Below are 20,033 nucleotides of genomic sequence, written 5' to 3'. Positions count from 1 at the left end.
CGAGTCCCACATCAGGCTCCTTGCTCAGCAGGGAGCCTGCTTCTCCCTCTCTCTCCTTCTGCTTGTGCTCTGTCAAATAAATAAAATCTTTAAAAAAAAAAAAAGAACCAAACCACCAACACTCAGCTCAGTAGAACAGGAACGTTCCTGACACTGTCATTTCAGGTGTTGATTTGGGTGTGTCCTAGAAGACGGTTTTGTCCCATTCCATGTGCCTTTCAGCATTTTGTTAATTTCTAACTTCGAGGGATTTCTCCTACTATGGGAACATTTGAAATTTCTAACTCATTTTCAAGCTAAGTAGGACTACTTTGCTGTTAGCCATTTTTTTTAATGTCATGTATTTTTAATCATACAATTAACTATATTCTTATTGTGGAACAAATGGAAACATTGAGAGGTGATTCTAAATTTCCTCTCGACGTCCACTCTCAGCCCTAGTCCCCTCCCCCAGAGGTCACCCCTATTCTCCAGGCGGTGTTTTGACCTTTTTTCCCCCATGATATAGAAATGCATGTGTTTTGATTCATGGGTGTTTTTAACATGCACACAGGATCAAATGGTACATCTTACTCTCCAGCTTGCTTTTTCATGCGCCTAGTGCCCTTCCATATCAGCACTCATTCACTTTAACTTCTGCACCACATTCCACAGTGAGGACAAACCTGGTCACCAGTGTTTCTCAAAACTTTTTAATTTTGCCTCCAGCTCTAAGTGAATTGTCTAAAAACAAATTGCTTTAAAAGAAACATCTCCAGGGGAGCCTGGGTGGCTCAGTCGTTAAGCGTCTGCCTTCAGCTCAGGTCATGATCCCAGGGTCCTGGGATCGAGCCCAGCGTCGGGCTCCCTGCTCAGCAGGAAGCCCGCTTCTCCCTCTCCCACTCCCCCTGCTTGTGTTCCCTCTCTCGCTGTGTCTCTCTCTGTCAAATAAATAAATAAAATCTTAAAAAAAAAAAAAGAAACATCTCCAACCACAAGGATATTATTTTTTATAACTTTATGCACACTTGGATGATTTTATAATTTTTGATCCATTTTAAACCATTTTTTAATTGCTTTTTCGGTTACTGCATTAAAAAAAAAAAGTTTCAATTCAGCCTCAGCCAGCGATGCCTCCCTGCCCATTTTGCCATGTTTCACCATTGTTTCCAATTGCCTATTTCTTTTCCTTTTAAGTGCTTTTTACTCAGTATAATTTTTACTACTCCATGACATGAAGCTCTGGCAAAAAGTACGTGCAGCCTCAGTGAGTGCTCAGGGCGAAGGCGTAGGCTCAGAATCAGTAGCGGCTCAAACATCACAGGCACCAAGTGTAGGCTTAAGGGCATTTTGTTCAAGTCTAAAAATTCGAAAATCACTGCCAAACACCCTGACCAATATTTCATTTCAATCAATTTGTCATTCTGACCAGTTTATTTTGGGCCTGAGTATTTTTGACTAAATCAGCTGCTACTACCACCCCATTCCCTGAGGTCATCCATGCTAAGCAGGGCTAATTTCCCTCCTGTGTCCCCAGAAGCCCAATGCCCAGGGTCTAGCACAAAGAGGAAAGATACTAGTGGGTAAGACCAGAGGGACGGGGATTAAGCCGGTCTACAGCTCTCAGCCCTCCTGGAAACGAAGTTGAGACCCTGTTGCTGAATCTTGGATCCAAGATGACCCTAGGAGTTAGAGCAGGGCTCATGAGGCCAAGGCTTCAGGTCTGATCTATCCCACGGACATCTGTATTATCCCCCAAGGTCAGAGTCGGCATCGTGACTGCGGCCTGTTGCCTGGCAAACAGGCAGCCAACATTCAGGAGGGACCCAACAGGAGAGAGAGAGGCTGGCTTAAGAGCCCCTCCCCTGCTGCAGGAATAACTCCAAGCCCACATCTTATTGTTGGTGGCGTGTAGGGCCCTGCACATGGATGACACGACCCCCGGATATCATGAAGTGAGACTGTCTCTTTGGAAGGGGCTTAGATAAAGAGAAGGGCCTCTCCCTGTTCTGATTCCAGAGGCAGGATGAGCCCCACAGAAGTTCTCATTCTCGAGAATGCTTTGCACCCCTTCCACCCTTCAAGCCACATTATTTACTGGCCCTGAGGCACAATGAGATTGTACACACAATCCATGTTCAGCCCAGCAGCCCAGGCTTGCCTCCATGGGGGGCAAGGGGGTTACGGTCTAATCTGACCCTTACATGCCTGACAGGTACACAGGGCAGCTTGTGGGACCAAATTCCTTCCTGCAAAGGCATCTGTGCTCTACTCCCTCCTTATCCCCTAAGTAAAATGGTGGTCCATTCAGAACGCGACGTGTTTGACTTGTCCCAACCAGAGATGGCCTCCACCATGTTTTTAAAAAGTCTGAATTAGTTGCCAATATTTAAAAATTGTGGATTTTACTCTCAAATCTCTAGCTTTACTTCAACAAGGGGCCCGGTTCCCACAAGGCAGGGATGGCTGGAGCCGAAGAGCAATTGTTTGAGATGGCGCGTGTCCTCTTGAATTTCAATTCCAATCAGTGAAATGGGTCCCGATGCTGCCTGGGACGTCACTGACCGCTGTGTTTGTGCCACCTCCTCTTGCGCTGGGTCAGCTTCCTTTGTCGATGCTGTCTGCCTGGCCTCGCTGGGCATCTGAGTTTGCAACTGCCCTCATGTACTGCCCCGTGCCTACCAGGCCCAGGTGTCCTCATTTCTGGTCACATAGCCAGCACGCCCACGCCCCCTCCACAGCCCTCACCTTGTGATGTCTTCTGTCAGCTGGGCAGGGTCAGGGGGGTAGAACTTGACTGTGAAGGCAAAATTCCAAGGGCTGCCTGAGAGGAGTAAATAGGGGGACAATCAGAGAGGCTCTATCACCCCAGTGGGTGGCCCGGATGCACCATCCCATGGGCAATTCCTCAGGGTTTTCTCGTATCTATAATTCCAGGACAATCCAGTCAGGAAGCCTGAAGTATTATTCCCACTTGAAAGATGAGTAGACTGAGGCCCAGGTTGAAAGACTTGTGACATAGCAGCGGGAAGGAAGGTGGAAAGAAAGAAATTCAGTGGTGCATGCCAGCCCTACTGGTCATCACAAACATCACTTCAGTAAACCTTGCAACAACCCTATGAGTAAGTCTGATGATCATCCCCATTTTGCAAATGAGGACACTGAGGCCCAGGCCGTAAAGTGGCCAGACCAAGATCACTGAGCTAGGAAGCAGCAATGCTGGGGTTCAGACCCCAGCCTCCTGGCTCCAGAGCTCGTGCTCCCTCCTCCACACCAAAGTCTAGCCACGGGATGTTCGTGGGAAGAAAACAAGTCACATTAAGTGGGTTCCCTGGGGTGCCTGGGTGACTCAGTCAGTTGAGTGTCTAGCTCTTGGTTTCAGCTCAGGTCATGATCTCGAAGTCCTGGGATTGAGCCCCACGTCAGGCTCCATACTCAGTGGGGAATCTGCTTGAGATTCTCTCTCTCTCCTCTCTCTGCCTCTCCCCCCTCTAAAATAAACAAATAAATCTTAAAATAAATAAATGAATAAATAAATGGGTTCCCTAACTTTGGACTTCTCGGAGCCCCCAACGTGCCATTGCAAACTGCACCCCTCTAAACGGGACATGCAAATATTTCGGGGTTTCCCAAGCTTATTTGGCCTGCTGTGTCCATTTCTCATGGGGCATCCTGCCAGATTATGGTTCCTAGGAACACCCTCGGTAAGACTCTGCCCTATGTGGGGTCGACTCCATCTCGGATGGCAGAATGGGGTTATGAGCAAGACCTAAAAGGCAAATGTAATGAGTGGAAAGTAGCAAAGGGCGTTTCACAGGGATAAATGTTAACCTCACCCTGAGATACAAACAATCAAGGGTACACATGTAGGTACAGAGAGAAATTAAGGCTGCGGCTTTAGCTGGAAACAAGCTCTGCAGGCCAAGAGAAGGGATGACCACATGAGAGAGAGGAGGCCTTGGGGAAAGGCTGCAACCTAGAACAATGGGCAGACCACCCCTGGGGCTCTGCAAGGCCCAGCCTGGGCAGGGCCATGGTCACGAAGGGCTGGAGGCCACGCGGTCACTACTGTTCTTGTCCCTCTGGTCATCACCACCTTCCCCATACAGCTGAAGCATCTCCAGCACTTACGAGGTGCTGGTTACTTCACTTGCTAGGGACTTTACGTGCACCTGGAGGAGTCTGATCTTCATGATGATCCTGAGGTAAACCTTTCCTTTTACAGATGAAGATTCTGAGGGCGTAAGTCACCCTCCTGGGATCGCTGAGCTAGTCAGCGGTGGAGAATGGGGATGTAACCTCTAGTCATCTGACCCCAGAACCTGGGCTCCTGACCACAGCTGACTGAAAAGCAGCCTCAAGGAGAACAATCCTTGTCTCAGGAATAATAGTAGTAGCAGTAGTAATAATAATAACAGATAATATGTACCGGGCGCTGCTATGTGCAGGCATCATTCTAGGTGCTGTACACAGAAGAGCTCATTTACCCTGCACAACAACCCTAGAGGTAAGTAGTCTTGGAGTCAGGATTCAAATCCAGGCAGTGTGGCTCCCGTGTCTGTCTTTCAACCATCACACCAGACTACCTCAGGAAAGCACCTACCACGTGCCAGGTGCTGTCCATACATAACCGGCACCCTCGCCTTGTGAATCACTAATCTACTTGCCAACGAGAAGCAGGAGCCCAGAGAGGTGCCCCCAGTGCCCTCGGTGATGGGCACTGAGATTTGGGAGAAAACAGACCCAGCTCTGAAGCCCAGGACACAGGGTGGCGCCTCCTTCAGGAGGCTGAGGGGCTGTCACAAAGAAAGGAGCAAACAATGGTGCGGTGGCCGGCTGGCGCAGTCAGTGAAACATGCGACTCTGGATCTCGGGGCTGTGGGTTTAAGCCCCATGCTGGGTGTAGAAATTACTTAAAAGTAAAATCTTAAAAAAAAAATTGTTCCACAGGGGCCCCAGAAGGCAGAACAAAGATGAATGTGTGGAAGTCCCAGGGGTAGGGACGGAGACTCTGGCTCTGCTGAAGGGGGCAGGCCTGCTCCTCCATGAGTGGAGGTGGCCACAAGCCGCAACCATTCCCCACGCCCGGGCTGTGCTGGCCGGGGCCGCAGAGATGGGGGACCAACTCCCTGCTCTGGGGAAAGATGCTGAGCTCCAAGGATTCTGCTGTCTGCTTCTCCTTCCCAAGCTCCCAGTCCTCCTCAAACTGCACACTCGGTTGCCTGTATGTGTTCCAATTCTTTCAGGCATGAGAGGCAGGCCTCCCAGCTGGGCTGGGACTCCTAGGGACAGCCTGAAGCCCAGGTCTAGGACCCTGTCAGGCCCAGAGGAGTGGGCTCTGTGTGCCTGCCTCTTTGTCTTCAACTGACAGGAGCCTCCAGGAAGAATCCCTCCAGCCTCTCCCGGAGAGTCAGCTAGCATCCCTGGGCCCAGCTGCTTGTTGTCATGGCAACAGGCTCTGCTTTCCAGCCCCAGGGACCAGGGAGTCCAAGCACAGCCAAGGGGGAGGGGCTCCCAGTGGAGGCATGTCTGCTTCTAGGCTCCAGGTCTCCACCCACTATATGCCCCCTGGCTCAGGCCACCTACCTCCCCCCTTCTGCCATTAGAAGGCTGCTCCACCCCTCGCAATATGCCTTTCCTCTCTGGGCCAGAAAGAACAGGTTGTCTCTTCACTCCAGGCCTTGAAAAGAGAGCAGGATGGTGTTGGGAGGCCAGGGCTAAAGATCTGGCTTGGCCAATAGTTCACTCTGTGACTTTAGGTAAGCAACCGCCTCTCTCTGGGCCTACAGTCACCCCATCGTTAAACAGAGAAGATGACCCAGACCAGCACAGGCCTTGCTTTTCCCTAACGTGTTAACTCCTATCCGTGGGCAGTGGTCTGCAGTGCTGTGCGGATGAGGATTCCGAGCTGAGTCAAGGGTCACCCATCACAGAAGTCTACACCCGCTGGACAGGAAGGAGGCTGTCTGCAGGCCATCAATATGTCCCCTTGTCCTAGATGATTCTGCAGGTCCCTTCTAGAGCTGCCATCCTGAATGCATCTATGATTCCTCTGCTAACCTGCTATGTGACTCTAGATGGTCACTTCTCTTGTTCCTACTTTCGGTTTTCATCTAGAAGGCAATGCCCTGCCTTCCCCCAGATCTGCTGTGCAGAGCAAATGAACTCGTGGGCCCGAATGCACTTCCCCAAGGAAGAGGGAAGAGCGCACCTGGGGCTCCTGCAGCCCGGAGCCCCGCCCTCCCTTCCACAGCATTCCCAACCACAACAGGCCACTCACTCCGGATCTGCTTCTTGATTTCCTTGGAGGGATCCAGCCAGTTCTGAAACAGAAGACAGGGTTCTTTAGAGGGAAGATGGAGGAGAGGGCCAGATAGGGCTACGAGACAGAGAGATCCTGAAATAGCCTGTCAATAGCCCCTGGCAGGGAACACCCTTCTCAGGCTGAGCTGTCCGGGCCCTTGGGAGCTGGGAGAGGAGGGACCAAGGCCAAGATTCCCCACAGGGTTTGGGCCCCTGGGTCTGGCGCTGGCACCGCCCTGAGGCAGCGGGATGGGCAGCTGCAGTGGGACCAGTGGGAAGGAGGAAACCCAGACAGGGGCCTCCCGAGGGGTGGAAAAGAGGCGCTGGAGTAAGTATCTCAGTTCCCCCAGGAAGCCAGGCTGTGGCTCTCCAGACACCCATCTGGGGGGTGACTGGCAGGTCGCCAAGAAAGGTCTAGGTGGGAGGGGTAGAGACAGAGAACTGAGACAGATAGGGCTGGCTGAACCTTGGCTATGTGCAAACAGAAGGTGCCTAATGAAGATCTGAGTACCGACAGAAGGCGCAGGATGCAGTCAGGACTAGGAGGGCCTAAGACAAGAGGTCTCCCCGACAGCAGGCCTCCCCTGCCAACCCCTGCCCCCCAGCACAGATACCTTCTGACTGTCGGCGTCACAGAAGGTCAGGCCGAAGTAGTCCTTCTCCAGGAGGTTGAGGTGCTCACAGACCAGGTCAAACAGCACCTGGCCCCGGCCGTGTTTCTGAAGAGGGGAGCAGAGCGGCTGTAAGGCTGGGACACACCTCGGGGGGGGCTCCACTGGGACCACCTGAAACCCCCCAAGAGTCTCCCGGCGTCTAAAGAGGATCTCAGCCCTCCTGCCACCCACCTCGCCCTGCTCTCAGAGCCCTACCAGATCCTAGGTGACACTAATGCCCAGCTCCCCAGCTGCCTTCTGCCAAGTCCTCCTGGGGTCCTCCTAGACCTTAAACCTACTTTGGGGAGGAGGGGTTGGGGGGGTGACCGATTCCCCTTCCTTCACAGAGATTAAGAGAAGGAGGTTAACTTTGACCCAAGGAGCAGAAAACCAAAAGTCTAAGCTCGGGTGTAAGAGGGAGAGAAAAGCCACCTGAAAGATGAGGGACGTGGGCAGGGTACAAGGGAAGGGCTCAGGACTCAGTCACAGTGTGACTCTCCTTCCCTGGCCCTCCCCTTACACGAAGTCTGAGTGAAATCCAGGGCAGCCCAGCCCAGAGTGCCACCTCCTATCTGGGCAGCAAGTAAAGTTTTTACTTGCTGGGGCCTAGATCAGCCTCAGCTGGAAGCAACACTATTAGAGCCACCTTTTCCCACCACTCCCAGACAACCAGGCTCAGTACCTCTCTGAACTACCAAGTGGGTCTGAGGATTCGGAAGGACAAAGCCCAGAACCTGGCTGGGTACTCCAAACCCACAGGTGTGAAGATGAGCACCAATAAAGGGACCACAGGCTGGGGGAACATGAAGCAGTCACTGTCCAAAGAGGGTGGGACTCCAGAGAGAGGGTGAGGTTCCTGCAAGGTCTGGGCTCGGTCACCAGGGACTGGGAACAGGCCTAACTGTGGAGAGCAGCTTTGGGAAGCCAAGGGATTCCTGAGGCTGGAAGAGTCCTTCAGAGAGAATGGACCTGGCCTCAGCCAAACCCTCTACGCTCTCCTGGGGCAAGCTGCAACAGCATCTTGGGGCTGGTGTGGGTAGGAGAGAACAGATATCCCTTCCTTTTGCCTAGGAGTAGGCAAGATGTCCACCTTGAAATCCTTCTATAGAAGAAAGACATTAAAAAAACAAAAACAAAACCCAACCCAACTCTGCAGAGAAGAGGGGCCCAACCTGCCAGGGCCCAGAAATAAGTCATATCCCTTAAGACTGGGGTGGGGGGGGCGGGGGCACCAGGGAGAGAGAGAGGTGGTTCCTGTAACTCTTAGGGAAGGCCACCCTCTGGACCCTTCCATACACATGGAGAGGGCCAGGAATGGTGCCCAGACCAGGGCGGCCCCTCTAAGGGGATGAGTGAGAGCTCAGAATTAGGGCGGGAGTCCTAGCCTATATAGGAAAGGGAGATAGCAAATGTGGGGCCGGAAGGGCTGACCCCAGACAGGAGGTGTCTGCCCCTGCTCCCCACAGTGGGACAGGATCATGTCATGGGATTTCTATGTGGCCCAGGTGACAGAGTCCTTCCAATGGGCTGCCTCTCTATGCCTGGGGGGGACACCCATACCATGAAACCTTCAAGTGACCAGTTTGTCCTGTTGACCTGGACAGGGGCATTCACAAGGGAAGACCCCTCTCTCCGCCCAATAAAAACATAAAAACAATTCTAGTTGAAACACCAGCGTCTGCTAGGTGAGACTGAAGAGCCCAGTCCATAAGGCCTACCAGGCTAGAGATCAGCCCTGAGACGGTGACTCCTTGCCAAGGTACAGCCCCCCCTGAGAAACCTTTTCCTGGTGCCAACCCTGCGCCTCGTCTAATTCCATTTGCAATCGTAACAGCCCTCTCCAGGCCTCAGTGCCACCATCTGTACAAAGGAGGGCCAGCCAGGTCATCTCTCCAGGATGCCGCAGTCGGTCCAGGCCTCCATGAAGAATGGACGCTCTCTGGCTTGGCCCAGGCTGAGCGCACAGAGAAGCCTGCCCTGGCTCTGGGGCCAGTCGGCTGGGGACCGGGCCTGTGGTGGGGGGTGCTCCCTACCTCCACCTCACACTCGTACTCAGAGGCATCGAGCAGAGTGACTCGGCAGATGGCACTCTTGTACTTCTTGGCAATCTTCTGGGGTGATTTCTGGGCTCTGCTGGGCGTGGTCCTCTCTGACAGGCCATCAGCCTCCCCATACCCCTTCTCCTCCATGTCTAGGCTCTGTAGGTCCAACAGGGGGAAAAGTCTTGTCAGTGAACTTGAGACCACAGCCATTCATCCAAATGAAGACCCAGTAAGGATGCAGCAGCTGGGGCTAAGATGGTCTCCAAAATGAGAGCCACGGCCCTCCACGACCCCCAGGGTGACCGGTGTCTATGGTTGGTATATACAGGAGGAGAACCAGAGCTTCTGTGTGCAACCGGGTGGGCTCATGGAAGGGGTCACTTCTTCAGGGGGACAGTCTCGGCAGGTAGGAAGCATCCAGAGCTGCCCTAGCCCCCCAAAGTAGCGTGTGAGTTCTCAGAGCATCCATCTGGCCTCCCCCTTACCTGTCTGTCACTGGTCTAGCATGAAGCGGCGAGCTGGTGGACTGATCTAATGGAGGGAAGGGAGGTCAGAGCCCTGCCAGCTAGTCCTAACTGCCACCAGTGCCCTTAACGACCTTGGCCAAGTCCCCGCCCTCTCGGCCTGCCCTGAAGGAAGGGAGGTGTGAATTGGACATCTAGATGATTCAGCAAGTCCCTTGTCCCTAATTTAGGGTGATGCATTTTGCTCTGGGGTCATACTAGGTTTGCCAGGCTAGAATGGGCAGGTTCGGGGGATAGGAAAATAAGGTTGAAAGAACCAGGTTTGGGGAATCAGATCTAGATTTTATTTCCATCTGTCACTGGATAGCAATGTGACTTTGGGTAACTCACTTCATCTGCTGAGCCGCTGTTTCCCCAAGTGTAAAATGGGGAAATTAATATCACTCTCGTAGAGGCGCCTGGCTGGCTCAGTCAGCAGAGCATGTGACTCTTGATCTCAGGGTCGTGAGTTCAAGCCCCACGCTGGGCATAGCGCTAACTTAATTAAAACTCTCCGTAGGTTTGGGAGAATTAAATACAAAAGTGACCACAATGCCCCCAGCACAGAGCTCGGCACGTAATGAGTCAGTAATAAATCTCAGTTTCCGGCTTCCGTCCCCGCTAAGAACTGGCCCTGGATGACTGGGCAGGGAGAGGGATGCCCATGCTCTCAGGCACACACCTGTCCAGCAGGCCGAGTGTCCTGCTGGGGCAGGTGCTTCTCATTGGAGTTGGCCTCCAGGTGGCCGCCGTGGCCTGCAGGGGTCACAGGGGTGGTCGCAGCGGCGGCGGCCTCGGGCTGCTGTGGGGCCTCCTCCTGAGCCTTCTTCACCTCAGAATCGGGGCCGGTCTCTGTTGTCATGGTGACCAGCACGCCTGCATTAGCATGAAGGAGAGCACATGACGGGAAAGGGGCAGCGATGATATGACAGGACAGAGCAAAGGGGACAGGAGCCACACGTGGAGAGAGACAGATGGACACAAATGGACAAAGAGCCACGGAGAGAGGAAAGGGGGAGGGGGGGAGGGAGGGAGGGACAGAGGAAGTGGGGGCGGGGAGAGAGCAGAAGTCAGGGGTTACTGGCGGCAGCCGAAGTCACAGACCCCCTCCCACTCTTGCGACCATAGAACTCTTCAGGGACTCCTCCAGTCTCTCACCCAGGTCTGGAATGGGGACCCTCCTCGGAACAATGAGAATCTCCCCAGGGAGCCCCACTCTGCACAAAGGAGCACAAAGGACAGTCAGTGGCCCCCTCAGGGCAGGCCCTCCGCTGGGCTGTCTCTCCAACCCCAGCACCAGGCACACAGTAGCCGCTCAATAAACTCTAGATAAACTGAACTCAACCAAAAGAGCCCTGGGCTCCGGGCCCTTCCAGCACTGACTCTGAGCAAGGCTCTTCATGCCCTAAGCCTGAACCGCTATCTTCACAGGGATGTTGACAGAATGGATCTACAGGGATAAGACAGGAGAGCACTGTTAAAAACACGCAGAGCCCTGATGATATAAGCCAGGAGACCTGGACGCGGGCCCCGGGTCTGCCACACACAAGGCAGTCACTTCCCCACACTGGGACTCACCCAAAAAGCATGGGACTTAGAGAAATTATCTCTGGGACAGGCTACTCTTATCCTTTTCCCCTTGGAGCAGGAAATGAGATTTCAGAGAATCAGGGACCTACTGCCCAGCCATTCTGTTGGCATAGGCAAAATGCAAGGAGAGGAAAGGAGGAAGAATGGCATGGCTCCATTTTTATATTTAAAAAAACAAAACAAAACCTCAGCAATACCTCTTTGTGTTCATACATGTGTAGTGAAAGATCTGAAAGGATACTGACCAAACTGCTAAGACAGCTTCATAACTGAAAAATGGATAGAGGAAAAAGAGGGAGGTCCATGGGGTGGGCGAAGAAACGGAACTTCATTTTTTACTTTATATGCTTTGGAATTACTTCTATTACTTTAAATACACACAACTCACAAATTGGGTTTTTTTTAAAGGGGGGGGCAAAAGCACCTATTCCTGACCCCAGTCAGAGTGGATCCAAATAAATAAGTAAGTAAGTAAGTAAGTAAGTAAGTAAGTTTGGAGCTAAAACCCGAGGAACAGGGAAATGGGCAGGAACCCCCACCCGAGCCCAGAGCCTCCCTCTAAATCCATTATATTAAATGAGAAAGATCCAGGCTAGACCTGGCAGGCCCCTTCCCAACCCCATTCACCACGGGAGGCCTCCAATGAGCAAACAGACAGACGGACACTAGCTCCACCTTGTGCTACACACATGCTCCAAGCCCTTACCCCCCCACTCCCTTGGTCTCCTTCAGTTTCTCTCCCAGCATTCCAGGCGGCACCAGGCCAGCCCCAAGTGAAGGGCACTGGCCAGCAAGCCAAGGACCCTGAGTGCCCCATCAGGCCACACAAGAACTGCAGGGCCCTGAACAGGTCACACTTTGTAAGCCAGGGCTCGAGGCACAAATGAAAGGGTTTCTTGTCACTGATGCTGCTATTAAGAAGTAAGACGAGGAAGAAGAGAAGGCCTTGGTCACACGGCCTCACCCCCAGAAATGCTTTCCACTCATGTCATTACCTCGGACTTTATGGTTTGACTTAAAGCCATAGCTAAATAAAGGCTCTCTGTCACTTACGTGACCCCAGATGCCAACTCTGGGCCAGGACACAAAGCACCAAGCACCAGAAGCAGCTCCAGGGGAGCTCTCGATCTCGTAGTATCCAAGGGAGACCTGTCTGCCTGGGTCTGCATCTCTTCAAGGCCTGCACCTGAGGACATCAGCCATTATACTAGAGAAGTTCTATAAGAAGAACCCTTAAAATGAATGCCCACTTAATTTCGCTTTAAAAAAATAAAAAATGATCCACAGACTAATCTGTGGGTGTTCTGCTTCCCACTGCACTTTGCTGCCTCAAGCAAACTTGAACAGAACCAACTGGAAGGAGAAAGCACTCAGGTCCAGCCTGGAAGCCAAAGAGGTGGCCCAAGCCAAGGAACCCCACAGCCAGGGCCCGGTGACAGAAATGATGGCTCATCCTTTCTAGAGCATTAAAAAAGATGCCATAAAAGAAATACCTGAACGAAAAGCTCCACACACAACAGCTTGTACAGACTGACCCTACTTTGATTAACACATACGCACGGATACAGAATATTCAACAAAGTATTAATCATAGTCGTTTCTAGGTGGCATGAGTACAGGTTGTTTTTTCTTCTGTTTAACTGTAGTTCCCAATTTTTCTACTATACTTGGAGATTTCTTGATTTAAAAAAATGAGAGGTTAAAAAATAAAATCTTCCAATGCACAGGGCTTGGTGTGACAGGATGAGGAGATAAAAGTCTGATTAAATTTAAAATGTTTATGAATTTATTTTTCTAAAAGATTTATTTATTCACTGACAGAGAGCAAGCGCATGCTAGAGCGAGCACAGGGGGAGGGGCAGAGAGAGAGGGAGAATCTCTAGCAGACTCACTGCCAAGCTCAGAGCCTGACATGGGGCTCAATCTCATGACCCTGAGATCATGACCTGAGCCAAAATCAAGAACTGCATGCCTAATTGACTGGGCCACCCAGGCACCCCAAAAAATTTTTATGAATTTAAAAGAAAAATAACATCATCATCATTATTATTATTATTTTAAACCTATGATGAGATCCTTCTTGATTTCACAAGTCCAGGGATAACAGTATGGTTTTCTCTCTAGGCCACCGAAAGCAAGCCAAGAACCTGGCCTTGGGTTCTGCCAGAGCCAGTCACGTGGGCACAGTTCTGCCCAGACCCAGGTCAGCGAAGACTGAGGGAGCCCTCTGGGCAGCCTGGCCAGATGGGCGCTGCAGGGGCCCCAGGGGAAACACATGCTGGTTCCTTGGAGCTCACTGCAACATGGGAGGATAATGCTCACCCAGAAAATGGTTAAACACCCAGGCAGGATGTGATTTAGATATGTTGGTGTATGTTTTAGCCTCTAGAAGGTTCTGGAGAGTTGGTGATCAGAGTACGACCTAGAGTACCCAAAGAAGGGCTTATAGGGTGGGGAGTTCGGGGGGGGATGGAGTCACTGAGTCACCCTGCCAGACGGGAACAAGTAGGCCCGTGCAGAGGACGGACAGGAGGCCCTGACATCCTGATACCTCAGAACAAGAAGCCTATAAAGATGAGCTCCAAAGAGCCTGGCAGGTGGAACAGGTTGGAGAGGGGGAGAAGTGAGTGAACTGGGGGTGGAGCAGACTGCCTTGCAAGAGTCACAAGTGTTACTCTGCTAGAAAGGGCAAGACTCCCATCATGCAGTGCTGCTGGGGGCCAGGCCCACGGTCAGGGCCTAGACACACTGGCTTCTCATAGACTCCTCACAGGGGCACCAGGGCAGGGTGGGGGGCAGACCTAGGTCGGTCAGACCCAGACCCAAAGCCGAGTGCCACCAGTGGCTCACTCTGTGACCATGGGCAAGTGACTTCAATGCTCTGAGCCTCACCTCATCTATAAAATGGAGATACTCCCCTACTCCTTCTGAGGGTGGTGGTAGAGAGTCAGGAAAATAACCTAGAGGGAGCACTTAACATGGTATGTACCCAATAAAACAGCACTGAGAGGGTCTATAATTACAAACAGTACCGAGGAGCTGCAGCGGGGAGTGGTCTGAGAACCAGGAGTTGAGAAGCACCAGCCCAGAACGGATGGAGGAGATGTGCCAAGAGCCAGAGCCCAGCAAGGCCAGACTGATGGCATGACCATATGAAAACCCAACGCACAGGATTCGAAGAGAGAAAGGTCAGCTGGAGAAGTGAATGCTGACGGTGCCCACACCAGCGCTGTCAGCCCTGTCTGGCTGAGACCAGTCCAGAAGGCTGTCGGCATCTGATGCTCCTGAGCACGGCAAGCACCACCTGGCTCCCCTGGCTCCCCACTCCAGGGGCACCATGGCTATCCATCTGGGCGGCCTGCTGCAAGAGAATGTCCTAACCCGGGCGAAGCAATATCCACTTGGCCTGACGTTGCACCAACTCATTAAACATGAATCAGCTGGTTTATACATCAGGCCCTACAGCCAGGGTTAGCATGAATCAGCATCTCTGAATCCTGTACCTTAGCTTTGTTCTTTTTCTCCATCCCCACAGCCACTGCCCAGGTCCCAGCCACTATCAAGCCATGCCCACATGGCTGCCCGGCCTCCTTCGTGGATTCTCTGTGGCCGCCTGGGCCTCCTAGGGTTTATTCTCTTCAGAACTGCCACATGGATCTTTCCAAAACTCCAATTGGACGCCACATGGATCTTTCCAAAATTCCAACTGGATGCTCTATTTTTTGTAATTCAAGTATAGTTGACACACAATGCTACATTAGTTTCCGTTACACAACATAGTGAATGGACAAGTCCACACCTCACTATGTGCACCACCAGTGTAGCGACCATTGGTCACCATACAACACTATTCCAGTACCATCGACTACATTCCCTATGCTGTCCATTTTCTTGGATGCCCTCCTTAAAACCTCCAATGACTTACCATCAAAATAAAACAAAAACTCCTTACCAAAGTTAAAGGTCCCTGCTTAGGGCCTCGGCATCAGCTCCCACCATCACTGTGAGCCTGACTAGCTTTCTATCTGCTCCTCCACCACATCAGGCCTACCCCTGCCATGGGACTTTGCCCTAATGGTTCCTCCGTGTGGACAGTGGGCTTGTCCCCTCTCTCACCCTTCAGACCTTAATCCATGTACCCCTTGACCCCCCTGTCTAAAGTGGGTCTTTCTTCTGGGGCGCCTGGGTGGCTCAGTCAGTTGAGCGTCCAACTCTTGATTTTGGCTCAGGTCATTAGACTGAGCCCTGCGTTGGGCTCCAAGCTCAGCACAGAGTCGGCTTGAGATTCTCTCTCCCTTCTCCCTCTGCCCCTCCCCCTGCTCATGTGCTCTAAATTAATAAATAAACGAAATCTTTCAAAAAAATAAAAATAAATAAAATGGGTCTTTCGCCTTAATTTCTTTTGGTGACAGCATGCTGGGTTTTGGGTTTGGTTTGGTTTGGTTTTTGCCATTTTAACCATTTTTAAGTGTAATTATTCCATGATGTTAATTACATTCACAACCTTGCGCAACAAGAGCCACTGTCTATTTCCAAAATTTTTCATTACCCCAAACGGAAATTCTGTACCCATTATGCAACCATGCTGCGTTTTTTTTCATAGTAACTATCACAAGTGAAACATTTCTTTTTACTTATGTCTATCCTTCTGAAACAGAAATTCCATGGACCAAATGTTATCCGTCTCATTTGCCATTATCCCCAGGACTTAGTGCAATTCTTGATAAATACCAACAAAGCTAACACTCGTAGAGTCTGCTATTTGCCCAGCACTGGTCTAAGCACTTTAGGCTAATTAACTCACTTAACTTTCACAATAACCTAGAATAGGTACTTCTATTATGTCTATTTTGTAAAAAAAGGAATTGGAGCACTGAGAAGTTAAGGAACTTGCCTGAGATCATACACTAGTACGTGACAGTGCCAGAATTCAAACCCAGGGGGTCTGGTGTCAGGATGGGTAGATGGACAAATGGACAAACACATGTATGACGGGTGGATGAAACACCAACAAGACAAGTTTTAAGTCCACTCAGCTGGGGACAGAGACCTGGGCTGCATTCACCTTGGGAGCCCTTCTGGCTACCAGCCAACCAGTGTGTCCTGATGACATATCAGACCTTAAGCACCTGACTTTTCCATCCAAACTCCTGATATTATCGCCCTTATTTTACTGATGAGACACACAAGCCAAAAGAGACATGCTGTATGCCCAAGGTCGTAAGGCTGTGCTAAGTGTCTCTGACTCCAAAGTCCATCCCACTACAGGGCATTTCAGCAACCTGGGAAGGCCGGGGGGTGGGGGTGGGGGGTTGTATTAATTTGTCCAAGGGGTGAGGCTGGCTAAGGAAAAATTTCCCAAGAGTGAGAGGCAAATACACTAGGAAGAACTGAATTCAGAATGGGGACTACCGTGGGGCAGTTGGATGGCTCAGTCAGGCGTCTGACTCTGGATTTCAGCTCAGGTTAGGATCTCAGGGTTGTGAGGTTAAGTCCCAGGTCAGGCTAAATAATCAGGACCACCGTGTCTTGCTTCAGTTCTGTCACCTACTATCTGATGGGCCTTGGGCAAGTCACTTCCCCCTTCTGAGCATCGGCTTCCTCATCTGCCAAACAGGGATGAGAGCGCCTATCCTACCAACTCAGAGCAGGGCATTACAGAGAATGAAAGAACTCTGAGACACAAAAGTTGAAGTCATATATTTTAGGGAGACGCTTGTGTATACCAGAAACATGTCTTCGCAAGCATATGAACAGCGGTGAGACAACATGGGGGCACATACAGCCCTGTGTGTCCACGGTCATGACAATGACTCCCTAGCCAGTAAGGCTCTCTTCTAAATCTTGCACACTGGCAACTTTTACCCAGGCATTCTTGGGAATTCTGAACCAGGGAGGAAATAATGGAAGGAAGGAACAAAGAGAGAGAAACGGACAGGGTGTGGAAGACACCGAAACACCAAGAGAATGCCAGCAGCAAGTGAGACTCTTCTGTTTTGAATGATATTTTCAATAATCACAGTTACCAGGAAAACTCTTCTTTCTTTTCGTGAAATCAGGGGGCACATCTCCCCCATCCCCTTCCAACCACGTCTCCTGGGCTGTCTCCATTCGTACCTCCAGATTCACGCCCTGTTCAAAGAAGCGGGTGGCTGACCCCTGGACTGTCCCTTGGTCTGAGCTCCCTTGCCTGCTGACTTCCGGTTGGGTTTGGCCATTGGGAGTCACCGGTTCAAGGGTGGAAGGAGAGAGAAGTTGAGAAATGTCTTTCCAATTTCCCTCTCTGTGGTTCTGGGTGGCTGAGCCCCTCTGTGTCAGCTCCTTGCACAGACCCAGCTATCACTGAGTTCTGGTAACACTATTCCCTCCCTCTGCTCATTCAGGCCAAAGGGAGGAAACAGCTTCTGTCAACTGTTATTTTGTGGGATACTCCTGTGGGTTCCCTTAATCCTGCCCACACCTTTATTAACATCTCCTCAGCGTAAGCATCTGAGTGGAATTCTGTTTTCTGCCAGAATCAGGACTGATACACTAAACAGATATATGAATTAGAGAGGGAGGGTAGGAGAAATCAGAAAAAGGCAGTATCACCTAGTGGTTAGGGACAAAAGGGGTGACAAGGAGACCGTGAACAAGTCTCTTAACCTCTCTGTGCCTCAGTGTCTTGATTTGTAAAATTCATGATCACCTTGCCTATTTCACAGGGTTACTGTGAAAATCGAACCAGATCATGCCCGTAAGGCACTTAACACATGTCAAAACCTACCGTGAGTGCTCAAGAAATATTAGATATCCTCATCGTTAGCATGGGTCTCAATGCTGAAATGTGAACAATAGCATTCCCTCAGAGAAAGAATTACAGACTTTTCTTTCGGCTTTTTCGGAGGTTCTCCAGGTTTCATCATCTTTCTACTATGAACATGTATTACTTTTGGAATCAGAAAAGAAAAAGAGAAGAATGAAAAGAAAAAAACACAGAGAGAGCAAGCCTATTAAGACTTATTCTTCCCCTCTGGAGATGATGCTACTTCCCATCGGGATTTCCCCAGTACAGAACATTCACTTCCTGGAGCGACGATCTTGGGCCGGATGTGAATGAAATACCTGCCTGCCACGAGGGAGGTCCTTTGAGAGCCACCTCTGGGGCCAGGTGCCACCCTCCTAGCCGAGGCTGAGAGCCGCCTCTGGGGCCAGGCTGAGAGCCGCCTCTGGGGCCAGGTGCCACCCTCCTGGCCGAGGCCCAGAAGCCCCCGACAGAGGCAGGGAACTGGGCCTGCAGTGGTTGGTACCGCTGCTCAGCTCTGTATGCGGCAATAAGGAGATGGCGATTTGTCAGAGGCTTGCAGTGCCCAGGGGCACCTCATTAAATAAAACCAAGCAATGTGAAAAGGCTACCACCCACCAGCACTGGCTTTCTGCCCAAAGGTTTCACGTGCCGGAGCCACAGGCTGATGTGCAGTTGTGGGTTGGGGGACCACAGGACATGCCCAGAACTGCAGAGTAACGGCATCAGAAAGGAGAAATACCACCCGCTTGGACCACACGGATGACTGCAGAGGCAGCCAGAGACCTCCCCGTAGCGGAGCATCCTCTGAACCCCAGGCAGTGAGCTGGACAAGGGCCACACAGGGCAGGTGGGCTTATTCCCTAGGCCAGCTTGGCTGGCCAAGGTCACAAAGCTAGTCAGTTCAAGTGGAGCCAGAACGAGGACCCAGATCTGCTGGCTGACGGTCCCGTGCTCTTCCCCCTCAATCCTGCTACATCCCACAACCTCCAACTTGCTGTCAACCATGTAACCAAAGCTACCGTTGCCCTGGATGTAGAAATAATAACAGCAGTACCAACCCCTCCCACATGTGGGGTGCTTTACAATCTAAAGAATCCTTTTATAATCATCTCGCTTGGCCCTCACTGATCAGCAGCTGGTGAGAGGGAACGAGGAACAGCACTTATGAACACTGGCTTTGGACCAGTGTTTGGAATCCTGGCTTGAGGACCTTGGGCAAGTTACTTAACCTCACCAAGAGCCAGTTTGAGCATGTAAAATGAGAATAACACCCCCTACGCCTCAAAGCCATTTCGTGAGAAAAAAAATGAGAAAATGCATGTGACGCTCCCTCTGACGCCGTGTTGCCATACAGAGGACACTCAGTAAGTGACAACAATGGTTCTCATCAGTACGGCTGTCACCACCATACAGATGGGCTAAGTGAGGTCCAGAGAAGGCAAAGAACTTGTCCAAGGACACTCAGGGTGTACACAGCAGCATGACCCAGGCAGCAGCCTATAGCATCCAAAGAGAATTTGGAAGTTTCACAGGTCAGCTCCGTACTGGATCAGAGACAGAAGGGGTTTCCCTGGGACATCCTCACCCTGGGAGGGTGACAGAGACAGGGTCTCCTCCAAACAAGCCAGCCCCCTCAGGTCCTTGCCCCCCTCAGTTCCACTGAGAAGCTGGGACGGGGAGTAGCAGACCTGCAGACCTGCAGACCTCCCCGGGGCAACCCTCATGATCTCAATTTCTGACTCCCTCTTTCATTGCATTTTCTCTAACTGTCCAAACACTATTAGAGTTCATTGTCAGCATCATTTAGAATAGACTAAAATTGGGAACTTTAAATGTCCATCAACAGGGCCCTCAACAGGGCCCTGACCAAATTAACTAAGATTTACCCCTTGAGATTGATTTATTTATTTGAGAGAAAGAGAGAAAGCACACATGCAAGTGAGTGAGGGGAAGGGCAGAGGGAGAGCATCTCAAGCAGACTCCCTGCTGAGCACGGAGCCTGCCAATGCAGTGCTACATCTCAGGGCCCTGAGATCATGACCTGAGCCCAAACCAAGTCAGACGCTTAACCAACTGAGCCACCCAGGCACCCCAGGATTTACCCCTTTAAAAAACAAATTACAGGACTGGGGCACTTGGGTGGCTCAGTCAGTTAAGCGGCTGCCTTCAGCTCAGA

At 51.3% G+C, this 20,033-nt stretch overlaps 1 protein-coding gene across 1 annotated transcript in view; it reads right to left on the bottom strand.

Annotated features, from left to right (window-relative positions):
* The window catches only part of EPB41L1 (erythrocyte membrane protein band 4.1 like 1), a 50,717-nt gene extending 40,374 nt beyond the window's left edge, over positions 1 to 10,343 (bottom strand). The window contains exons 1-5 of the mRNA XM_088026765.1: positions 10,163 to 10,343; positions 8,969 to 9,133; positions 6,897 to 7,001; positions 6,260 to 6,302; positions 2,728 to 2,803 (exon numbers count right to left, since the gene is read on the bottom strand). Of these exons, the coding sequence (XP_087882891.1) occupies positions 2,728 to 2,803; positions 6,260 to 6,302; positions 6,897 to 7,001; positions 8,969 to 9,133; positions 10,163 to 10,342 (569 nt within the window). The 5' untranslated portion in view covers position 10,343. The remainder of the gene's footprint in view (positions 1 to 2,727; positions 2,804 to 6,259; positions 6,303 to 6,896; positions 7,002 to 8,968; positions 9,134 to 10,162) is intronic.
* Between the last annotated feature and the right edge of the window lie 9,690 nt (positions 10,344 to 20,033).

Source organism: Eumetopias jubatus, unplaced genomic scaffold (assembly GCF_037043125.1).
Source record: "Eumetopias jubatus isolate StellerSeaLion01/CBP00866 unplaced genomic scaffold, mEumJub1_p1.0 scaffold_9, whole genome shotgun sequence".
Lineage (NCBI taxonomy): Eukaryota > Metazoa > Chordata > Mammalia > Carnivora > Otariidae > Eumetopias > Eumetopias jubatus.
This window is presented reverse-complemented; position numbering and strand designations above follow the sequence as displayed.